The 12158-nt window shown below is 40.2% G+C and overlaps 1 protein-coding gene across 1 annotated transcript in view; it reads left to right on the top strand.

Annotated features, from left to right (window-relative positions):
- The window catches only part of LOC106954993 (semaphorin-5B-like), a gene marked incomplete at its 3' end in the record, with an annotated part of 216152 nt that overhangs the window by 154745 nt on the left and 49249 nt on the right, over positions 1-12158 (top strand). The window contains exon 9 of the mRNA XM_015044887.1: positions 9438-9723. Coding sequence (XP_014900373.1) covers positions 9438-9723 — 286 coding nt within the window. The remainder of the gene's footprint in view (positions 1-9437; positions 9724-12158) is intronic.

The raw sequence follows: 12158 nt of genomic DNA, 5'->3' as shown, positions 1-12158 counted from the left end.
AATGTTTAGTGATTGTCTTTTACACCCCGACAGAAATGTAATCTCTGCAGACATATCATCTGATACTTTCCAAAGCCTGCTGGATTCCCGGTAATCCGCACCAGTTGTTTCAACAAACCTCTGGAAATTCCTGCCGTTCCTTCAAACATTTTCCCTGGCCTCTTCGGCGCGGCGGACGAGGCCAAGTCCGCACTTTCACTTCCAAAACAATTGTGTCTCGTTGCGGCGGAGGCGGACCTGTCCGATAGGGGTGTTTGCGAAAGGATTAGAGAGACTGTTTTGGGCTCAGGTTAGGTACGGGACTCAGTGGGATTTATGAAATGGAAGAAACATGGAATGCTGTCTGTCCTTCAGGGGTTCGTGTCAATAATCTCTCTGCTGCTGACGCCGGGTCTTTTCCTGGGACAACACACTGCAGCAGCAGAAATTTGTGCTCACACATGTCCTGAATTCAGCAGAAATGTAGATGTGAGTCTGATTCCTGTCCAGTTTTCCTTCACACATTCTGCAGTAACACAAAGATGCCTGTACAGTAAGTATGCAGGTGGTTGCTATGCTGTATTTTCCTCTGTCTTGTTTGCTCACTTTACTTGGAAATCACCTAAAACTCCTCAGAAAACAACGTGGACCATGCAGCAAGACTGATGCGTGGCATTATCACTCTGCTTTCATCATGGTTTAAAACATGAATTAACAAAAAAATACTTGATTAGCAATACCCCCTTCACACAACTGTATGTCTATTTTTTGTGTGTGTTTTAATTGCATGTCTTTTGAATAAATCAAATTCCATCATCCCTTCTTCATAGGAATGAAACTGCAGCATTAATGTTTTGACCCATGCAGCCGCAGATTGTTTTAGAAACTTTATGGACATCAGATGAATCAAAATCAAAATTTCTGTTAGTGCTACTTACATTTTGTGACAATGTTATATCTTCATCTCATGCTGTGCTATGCAGACTCTCAGTCTGTCTGATGAAGCCTCACTGACCTTAGCATGCTAAACGCTTGGCGTAGTTGAATGACAGCCTGTCCTATTTTTGAGTTAATTAGGCTCATAATTAGAAACATTTTCCACCAATCCTGATTCGGCGACTCGTTGGTGAAAGTGCTTGATGATTTTTATCAATCTGATGAATTTTATCAGATTTTTATCATGATTTTTATCAATAACAAAAAGAAAAAAGTAAAAACTGTTAAAACGCTTTAACAGTTTTTAAAAAATCACCAGGTTGTGATAATGAATGAAGCTGTGAAAGTTGTGCTAAACTCCTGTTTTTCAGTGCTGCTGGTGCAGATGAAAGATCACCTGATTAGGATTGTCAAGGATTAAAAATCACACTATTTTATTAATAGTGTTAATAAAATAGGTAGCTGACGTCGTTTCACAGAGATCTATGAACATAGATGCTGCCGACTCGCTTCAGTAATCACTAAAGTAAGCCACAAAAAAGTTTTCAAACTACTCTGTTTTGTTTTTTTAAAAAAAAAAGTAAATTTAGCTACAAAGATTGTTTGCTCTTATTTGTTGGTTTATTTGCTTTATTTTTCTAAATTCAGGACCACGGAGAGCACATTGTCAGTTAGGCAACTGTCATATGGGCTGATGAAAATATTTCTGAAGGTTGGGGTAGAGTTGCATGAAGGTCTTCGGCATTTTTAGCTTCATTGACAGGGTACGCTTTATCTGGTTCAGGCAGAAAAAGATGGCAGCTGGAGCCAAGGAGGCGACAGCAAGTATCACATCAGCAGAGTTTAAAGACCAAAACCGGTTCCAGAGTGGTTTGGGTGGAACCACTGAAAATATATCTTCCACATCCTGTATAGGATGGAGGAGGATATAGAAGTTGATGTCCAATGCATCAGTCATTTTAAAAAAATTACCTTTTTCACTCGAGTTTTAGACTGTGAGGGCAAATCACGACTCTTAAATCTCTGGACCCTCTTGACAAAGCTTGGCTCTCCGCTTCCATAGCTGGAAAAAGTGAAGCTTCACAGTCGCAACTAAAGATGGATGACAGGAGAGGCTGTGAGTTTGTGCGCTTATCGCAGAGGATGGATGGCGGCGCTGGATGCAGAGACGACAGACCGGGGAGTCAGTGAGCGATATAATTATTCTTCGCCCCACAGAGAGGGTGAAATTACGGCACACAGCATGCGTCGCCCCACGCAGGGCCTCACCATGCAGGTGAGAGTTTGTCACCGAGTATTTAGACGGTAATCAGGCGGCGTGTGGGTAGCAGCTGCGTGCGCGTGGCTTTAAAACCGCACGCACGAGCGGAAAGAAAGAAAGTACGTGAAATGATTCGAGACGGAGGAACATGAGCAACAACGTAGATAACGTCCCAATCAGCGTAACCGTGGCTGGATAGGCAGACAGTTAAACGCACATGTTGGCCTCCATCCGAGCGCGCAAAGCCTGTTTTTTTATTTTTTTTATTTTTTTTGCTTTTGTGCTGGATGCGGCGTCTGTACGGATACAGGGTTCCCAGTGGATTTCAGGGTGTGAATGAAAATCTAATTTCCAGCTCTAAGCTCTGGCTGGTTCAGGAGAACCGCAGCGGGTAGGGAGGCCAGGGGGGGAATCCTAGATCTAATCTATTCGTTCCCTTATTGGATTGGTAGTCTGCCAGGTGCTGACCGACTGTTTTCTGTCAGACAGCTGAATGTCACAAAGAACTTTGGGGCCTGCCGTCAAAAACAATGTACTTTTTTTTTGGGCAACACTTCAAAAGATGCATAAACAGGTTTAAAATTAGTGATGGGGCTACATTAAATTGCAGGACCTGTAATTATTAATTCACTGAATTTAATCAAAAACCATGCATTGACAAAATAACAATTTCTTGCTTCTGAATTATTGAATAAACAGACATATATGTTTAATTGTTTTTTACCTGTTATTCAAGTTATTCAGCCTCCAAATTAGCAGAAAATGCTATTATTATTATTATACCAGTTCAGCTTTTAATTATTTGAGGACTCTCTGATTGTTCATGCAACATTAAAAAAATCCCCTTATTTATAAATGCGACTGTGGACGATGAAGTTGGCGTTGGGGTCGTCTGTGCATGCTGCAGCATGTGTGGCTTTGAGACGCTGTTTCAGTCTTGAGTAGCTTTAGTGATAGTTGATGAACAACTTGAACACAACAGTCTTTTCCAGCGACCCATCAGATCGTTTACTTTGGGGGTTGGGAGGGGGGTTCCAAGCAAAAATCAACCCCTAGTAGACGAAGAGAATCAGTTTTTTCTTTTTTTTTTTTTAAATCCATCATTGCTGTTGATGTCGCTTGTGTGTCAGATTTATGGCCGTACCAGAAACACGTGAAAGCAAAGGTTCCGGCTCCAGACATTTGTATGTAAAAATCAAATGCAGTTAATTGTGTCACAGTTTTGTTTTTTTGTCACACATTAAAGTAATAAAATAATAGAAATTAACACTTTAAAACAAACGTAAAAATAAAATAAAGTAATGCCTCACATTTCAAAACAAACAATTTTATTTAATTCAAGCACATTTACTAAAATGTGGGTGGAATAACTTCCTGTGTGAAAAAAAAAATGCTTTTACCAAAAATTGCTGTTGGGTCCAACTATTTGCTCCTCATATCTTACACCCACTTTAGCTTTCAGGACAGCCCAAAGTTTGTGCCGCTATCATGTTAAAGATATAAAGAAATGTTTCTAGAGGTCATCAAAGGTCAACCAGCCCCCCTCCCACTGTCTTCAAATCAGACAAAAAGGGGGTCACAAACGTAGCACAAACGTTTGACACCAATTTTGTCTGATTTGAAGACGGTGGGAGGGCCAACTGCACTCAGGTTACTAAATGCCATGCTCTCGATCAAGTGTTTCGGCACCTTTGGAAAAGAGATTTGCTAGTATATCCTTCACCGTAGTTAAGAGTGATCATAGGACGGTTCTCCACCTGAAAGTGGAGTGATTGTTGCTATAAAGCTGCATTTCAAGCCCAGCTTGGATGCAGATGCACCGACACATAAATGGTTTATATATCCAGATTTGAGAAAATTAGAGTGGATTTTGTGGAGCATGAAGCCTTTCATGTCATTGAAGTAAATACATTTCTCTTAATGTGTTGCTGTTCTGAATAGTGTGTGTGTTTTGGGATCAAAGGTGTAGATTTAGGATGGGCCTTTTCGCTTTTGCCCCGATGTTACTGTCTTTTTTTACACTAAAGGATCAGATTAGAGCCTGAGAACGACATTATAATGTGCCACACGTGTCTGAAAGTGGTCAGACAAGTATTGGATGAAATCATAAAAAATTTGGTAAATCATCTTAGTTTCAAGCACACAGCATGCCAGGGTGAGTCAGCATTCATCAGTGCAGGCAGCACAGCAGCACATTAGACATTCATTCCTTGCTGATTGAAGATTTCATTATTAAAGTTAAAGGTTGGGTTTTCTTCTGAAGGTATGTAAGCATTTAAAAATCCTTAGACTTCAAGTATGATGAAATATTGATTTACGCTGCAGTTACTCACACTCAACCTCCACTCAGCTTTCTTAGAAGTGTCGCTGACGCATGATGTTTGCCTAATATAAAAACAAAACATGTCGAGAACTTCTCTTATTTCTATAGTAGGTGAATATATAGAGAGAAAGAGGAGATCTTCCCACCTCAGAACTGAACTTTCTTTGTTTTGGAAACAAAATGCTGGCAGGCTTATCTTATCCGCTCTCAGGTCAGAATCTTCTGCCTCACAGTGGCATCACAGGCTTGAAGCAGACTTTTTATTTTTTGCAGCGTTGTGCACAAGGACAATAAAACCCAATAACTGAGCAGCCCTGTGTGAAGGTGGTGATAAATCCCCTCTGCCGCCAGACCACCAGTGAATGTTGCCAAGATATTATTTAATTACACAGAACTGACACGTTATTGTGGATAAATTTCACCAGCTGCAATTTTGGAGGGTTTGTTGTAATTTTTTTAAGTGTATCCATCCATTTGGGGTGGTAATATCCTCCGAGGTCAACGGGGGAGAGACGGTGTGTATATACCGGATGGCCAATCCATTGCAGTGGAATAGACATAAATATGACGAATAATGCTGCACGCACAAACTCCCATCCTAAGGGGAATTTAGAGGGGCCAATTTACCTGAGATACCTGTTGCTGGATGGTGAGAGGAAGCCAGAACACACTATTATACGGAGAGAAGATACAAAGTACACCTGGAAATCCGGGACAGATAGTACGGCTACCAGCTGTACTGCCGTGCAGTTCTGGATGATTTCTATGCAAAGTTTGCTTTTGAGTTAAACATGATCAGACTACAATGCAAATTTCATTATATTTTGTATTTTCCCCTGACATGCAGTTTCATTTAGGTGACAAATTTCACGCTTAATGCACTTCGTATATAAAGTAAAACAAATGTGCGTGTGATGGATCACTGCTTTTGTTACAGCAACGCTTCTTGGCAACAAATTCGAAAGCTTATTTATTCCCTTTAAAAGAAATAAAGTAAATATTTATTTACATTGGTACATTAGCTTGTGCCAATGTAAATCCTCCACTCTCCTCTCGGGCCAGAACTTTTAGCTCAGCTCAAAGAAGCCAAGTTAAAATTTTTTGACCCAATTTTGGGTTAAAAATATCCAACCTCTTTTCCCAATAACATTTGGGTTAAAGCTGCAATACGTAACTTTTATAAAATGTTATTTAGATTTTTGTTAAAATGGTCACTGTTGTAATATCAGACAGATAATCTGTGAAAGGATTAAGCTCCTCCCTGAGCTGCTGTTGCCCCGCAGTTCGCTCTCGGTCAAAAACAGCCGATCAGAGCCAGGAGGAGTGTCTTAGCGCTGCCACTCAAGCTCGTGTACATGCTGATAAATTCGCCAATGCTGGCGAAGCAACTTACCGTTTCAGGAAAAACATTTACCTAACATCATGACGCTGGCTATAGGGAAGTAGCTTTAGCATAGCAGAGAGCAAAGTGGAAAGGGTTTTGAGCAGTGTGTATACAAGCCTGATTGACAGCGCTAAGACCCGCCTCTTGGCTCTGATTAGTTGTTTCTACTTAGCACTGGCAGCACTCAAGATAATCTGTTTTATGTTATACTGTCGCAACATTGTCATAGTTTTAGCAAATTTATTTAAAAAAATACTTTCTATAAAAAAATATTAAAAATATTTTTTTGTTGTGTTTTTTCTTTAAATAACCCAGCAGTTATTTAGCTATAAATAACTGCTGGGTTATTTCTTTTAAAGAAATGAATGTGTGCATTCATTTTGTCGTCTTAAGCCACAAAGCATTACTCATCTGTTAAATATAAATTAATTATGCTGTATATTCTTTCAATATTTTCCACATTTTCCTGTTAAGTCGCCTTTGATTCAGTGCTGCTGCGTCTGACCTGCAACATTTCCAGACGTTGCTTCCCCAGCGCTTCACCGGTCAGGCAGGAGAAATGGGTTTACGGCTCAGCAGGAAGCGCCTGTGCACCTTTCTTATCGTAGTGCAGAACATGTCATCTTTTTCCGCTCTTTGCCTGACGTGTATGTTGTGTGCATAAACACAAAAAACTCTAAATCAGGCTGAGCGATTTATTTTGCTGAGCTAATAAACACATAAGAGGAAAGCAGAGTTTCAGCTAGCCTTTAGCCTCAGGGAAGGAAAAAGTGATGCTTCTTGTTGATCTTCTGGTTGCGGTGACTCCATGTTGGCACTAATTAACCCTCTGTAAATTACAATAGTCTCAATTAAGTCGTTTTTACTGTAGATACCGTTACTAAGTGACACCTTTGACTGCTTTGTCTACTAATGATAAATGCACTCAGTTTGTTTTGCTTTCAATGCCGCGTTTCCTTGTCATTATTTAGAACACAAACTGGGAACAAACTGATTAGGACGTTCACTTCATTAAACCTAAACTGGATAAGTTGATTAGATTACCTGCTAAATTAGCCGGCGCTGCTTAAAGACCCCCGCTCCACGTTTCTGCAGAGTAATCAAAGAGGGAGAGAGAATTATAAAACTTGATTACAGCTTTTTTTTTAAAATAAAAAAATGCATCCCTCCTGCAGCTGATTACCTCTTTGTTCTTTTTTTTTCTTTCGCACCACAAGTGGTTTCATCAGCACCGCAGTCCGAAAAAGTCGCGGCGAATTGGAATTACGCGACCGCTGCCCTCCGGACGCCAAAGTTGTTTCCTCCCCCTGCTCAGTTTCAGACGCTTTGTATTAGACCAAACGTCCTGCCGGCCCCGGAGGTGCACTCCATCCTAATGGTTAACAGGTTCCTCCCTCTCTGAGTGTGTGTGTTTAAATGACTCTGTTGCAAAATCAGCTAAGTTATTATCGTTTATTTGCATGTATACATGCACAAATTAAGGTTTTTATAATTTTTCTGTTGCTGCTCTGCACGTGTCTGACTGGGATTCCAACAAATAGGTCCCGGTGGTGAAGTGAGGCAACGGCAGCTCAGTAGTCTTGTCTTTTCTTTTCTTTTATTAGTTTTAATCATTCATGCAGAAGCCTGACAGGCGAAAAGAAGACGGCGCAAAACAAATCTTCCCAGTGTTGAAACCACAATCAGCTCGGGGTCAAAACACCAGTGTGGTTGTTTCCGTTTTGTAAAGCTCTTTCTCTTTCTGACGTTCTGTCGACGTCTGCTTATTAATTGCAACACATTAGCTGAAGGATCCGCTCTTTATTCTTCAAATCTTTGGAAAAGCATCAATACTCCTTGTTTTCATTTCATTTGTTTTTGTGTCGGCGTGTTTTATCGGGATTCTGTGTGACGGACCAACACATTCCACGGATTGCCACTCGTCTTTCCATCTCTTATGCGCGGTTGTGGGAGGAAAATGAAAAGTCAGGATTTCTTTCAGGAATATTCCCAGAAAACCTTGCAGAAGGGGGAAAAGAGTTCACAGAGGTTTAGAGAATATGAACTCTGGGACATTTTAATAACTATTTGAATTAGGGATGCACAATGTTATTGGCATGGTACCGTACCGGACGGTATCGCTGTAAAATTTAATATCGAACATCAGCCATTCTGTCAAAATGTTTTTATGTGACAAACCAGTGACAATGATGTCTGCAGCATAGCACAACTCAAATTTGCACTGTTTGAGTATCATCATTGTTCTAGACAGAGTAAATTTCATGAATAAATGTGACATTAAACATAATGTAAGTTGAAAGTGTTGCATCATTTTCAGTCTCCTTTTTAGCATTTCTCATTTGGTAGCAGGATAAACTGACAGAGATGATGCAGTATTTTAATTCCACAGTAGAGAAAGCCACATAGTTTCAGTAAGTAAGTATAAGAAAAAAAATATCGGTATTGGTATCGGTTATCGGCCAAATAAGTTTTAGTATATCTGCATATTGGATATCGACCAAAAATCCAATATGGTGCCTCTCTAATTTGTATTTTTTCTTCCACTTCACTATGATGCTAATATTTATGCTTATAGCAGAAAAATCCAAGGCTTACAAGCACTTTTGCAAAAACACTGCATGTTTTATTTTGCCTGTCTTTCATTATATCTTATCTGTCGTATTCACTTACAACACTCGATTGTGTTTGTTAGTAACTTAACTTCTGAAGAAACTCTCAGACCTCTCTTGTAAAAACAAATTGTCTCTAAATGATCCTGTTTCCACGAGTTAAAAAAAAAACACTTTTGTTTTAAACAAGGTTGCAACAAAAGGAGAAAAATCTTAAACCTTGAGGAGGCTCATTGAGTTTTCAGCTTTCACAGAAACGCTGTGAGCTCCAGAAAGAGGATTTAACTGGAACTGAAATTGTTCTGACGTCCCTGTCCAAATGTCTGTCACATAAAGTCCACAAAGTTCCTGCACAGAAACTCTGACATACGTCCACCAGAAGACATAATGATGAAATTAATAATTCATCATGAATTTTTTATTTTTATTTTTTTAAATTTGTGCCATAAACCGATATACTGGCTGATGCCATCTAATTCCTTCCCAGCTATTACTTAGGATCTCCTCATCCCCGTTCTGCAGTCTCTTACCTGGAAACCCGTCCAGCAGGTGGACATTAATCATCCTCTGTGCCGTCCGGGGACAATAAAAGCAACACAGGCATCCACTTTTAATGGATTTAGCATCAAAACCTCAGACAGATTTATGTGAAACCATGTTTAAATCCTCCACTCTCCTTCACCCTCTGCAGCATCTTCTCTTATTTACTCATTTGCCCCCGGGGGTTTTTTTTTTTTTTTTTTTTTTTTTCAAAACCAGCCTAAACAGGAAATGCGGCCGTAGAAATCTCAAGTCCTTATTGCAATCAATAATGCAAACAAAGGTCAAAGCAACAGTGTCCAGAAGATGAATGTTGCAAATAAGTTTCTGTTTTTTCGCCCCCGTCCTCCTGGGTCAACATAATGATCTTCCTCTCCCTCGTGTCTCCTCCCTCCCCCTCCGCAGAGCCCCACTTCATCTCCGCCTATGACATCGGCCTCTTCACCTTCTTCTTCCTGAGGGAGAACGCGGTGGAGCACGACTGCGGCAAGACGGTGTACTCCCGCGTGGCCCGGGTGTGCAAGAACGACATCGGCGGGCGCTTCCTGCTGGAGGACACCTGGACCACGTTCATGAAGGCGCGGCTCAACTGCTCCCGGTCCGGAGAGATCCCCTTCTACTACAACGAGCTGCAGAGCACCTTCTACCTCCCCGAGCAAGACCTCATCTACGGCATCTTCACCACCAATGTGTGAGTGGATCACCATGTATGTCACACGCGTTTGTCGCATGTCTGGGTTCTTTTTTTTTCAACTGTTTTAGGGTCGTTTTGATGTGCTGAATCCAAAAATCACATTGGTTTTGCTCAGATGGGTCGACTTTCTGAACTAAGATGCTTCTGAGTTTGGGATGCTGGGATGGTGGCTGGTTACCGTTGTGCTCTGAAGAGAGAAATCCCTGCTGCTGAGCATACAGAGGCGTTCGCAGAAACGGAAGTTCATGCCCTGAATTTTGCACAATGAAGGTTTAAATGTCAATTTATAAGTACTTACCCTTATCAGTGTTTATTACTCAATTTACAGAAGTCCCAGTTTGTATCATTTAACTAATACACTCTGTTAGAAAACAATTTTTTTCTCCTAAAACCTTTTTTGGATGAGAAATGTTAACAGAGATGAACTGATGATGTCACAAAAATATAATCAGTTTAGATCGGAAGATCGGATTTCTCTAAATCAAATTAGAATAAAAACCTGATTGAGAAAAGTGGAGGTCATTTTTTGATTCAGTGGTTCAAAATCGTCCTAATTCAGTTGAAAAAGCTTAGACAACTTCAAAAAAATATATTTTTTGTAACCCAGTGTTATCAGCCAATCAAATTTTATTTGTATAGCACATTTCAGGAACAAGGCATTTCAAGCTGCTTTGCATCATAAAAACTTTACATCTTTACATCATTTAATTGAAACATTAAATTTTTCCAAGTGTCGTCATTTACACATCAAAATGTTGGTCAGTGTTTCACTTATTACGGTTTAAATGCAACTCTAAACATCTGGGCTTTGGTCTAGATTTACAGGAACTCAGTGTTTCGGCTGTTTTACAGTTTTCAGGAAGTTTGTTCCAGATTTGCGGTGCATAGAAGCTGAGTGCTGCTTCTCCTCGTTTTGTTCTGGTTCTGGGGATGCAGAGCAGAACCAGAACCAGAAGACCCAAGAGATCCAGAAGGTTGATACAGCCACGACGGATCCTTAATGTTGAGCCGTCATCACGAGCATTTTGATATTATAATTACTCTTCCATGTTGTTCTCTCTTCAGTCGTGCCTATAATTAAGGCCATGTCATCATTTAAAATGATTTAAAAATTACATTTGCTTCCTATAAAATTCATCAACTCTCTGCATATGCAGGACTAACTCTAAACGTCAGGGTCCACCCTCGTTATGTTTTGGTTCCTACCTGCACTTTAAGCTCATCGCTTCACACTGCGCACCATGCAGTGTTACTCCAGAAACTAAGATGTCTGGCAGGTTTATCACTTAGAGCTATTTATGTTTGAAAAACCAAAATGTGGCAAAAGTTTTAAGAGTGCAGTTCCACAAGGTTTTGTTCTCGGTTCTATTTTTTGTGCTTTATTTGCTTACTTCATATCTTTTAATGACATGTCGCTCTTTGGTGACATTCTGCTTCTAAGTACTTTTAAGACTGCAGTTTGGTGTCCGAGTTTGAAAAGCATCAAAGTCCCTAGGTGTCGGATCGTTTTGTTCTGTTGAATAAGGAGGTTCAGGTTCTTATGTGCGACTCTGAACTTAAAATTTAAATCATATATTGACGGTTTCTTCCCGTTTTCTTCCGTTTCCTCGTACAAATGCTTATTTATGTTTTCTTGGGGGTTTTTTTTGGTGTGAATTTGTTTTATTTTCATTTTTACTTGCCGCTCTGGACTGTGTGCAGCTTGCCCAAATTGCAGCTGTTAGGCAGACTGGATTCTACAAGTGCTCCAATCACTTCTCACCTTTTCTGTCTCTTACTTTCTGCTTGGAACAGAAATCGGACTCAGTTTGGACTTTTAAAGTACTGGACATTTTCCATCTTTTCTGGTCAGAGTTTGGTATAAACAATCAAATAGGCTTTTTTTTTTTACCTACTCAGGAAGAAGTACACCAAAATGATTGCATTCAAGTTTTTCTGCACACCTTGTACTTGTGCCCTGCTGCAGAAAGCTTTAGCCAGACAGAGCTTCCAGATGGTAGTGGTCTTCACCTCCAAACTGCAGTTTCAGTTTCAGACTTTGCTTTGCCTTCTGGTGGCAGAAGAAGAAAGAAGATATAAAATAAGAGCTGCTTAGGTGGACAGGCCCGGTGGTTTAAGTTGATAGCAGAGAGAACATGTAACATAACAACAAAATCCTGAAACAAAAACCTGTTTTCAGAAAAGTAAGGAAATGAACAGAAGTCAGGGATTGTTAGTCCATGATTTCAGCTCCGATTGTTCAATAGCAGTACTGTGAACATGAATTAAACATTTTTTTTTGTTTGTCTGTTTCACTCAAAACCTGCCACTGTTCCTAGTGCGCATACGTGGCAGCAGCTCTCATTTGTTTTCAATTTCATACGCCGATGCGTCCGTGGAGCTGTCCGCGGTCCTGAAGGAGCTGCGATTCTCCACTGTTATTAACACTCTCC

This window comes from Poecilia latipinna, unplaced genomic scaffold (genome assembly GCF_001443285.1).
Source record: "Poecilia latipinna isolate Pla-1442-1.1 unplaced genomic scaffold, P_latipinna-1.0 Scaffold696, whole genome shotgun sequence".
NCBI lineage: Eukaryota > Metazoa > Chordata > Actinopteri > Cyprinodontiformes > Poeciliidae > Poecilia > Poecilia latipinna.
This window is presented reverse-complemented; position numbering and strand designations above follow the sequence as displayed.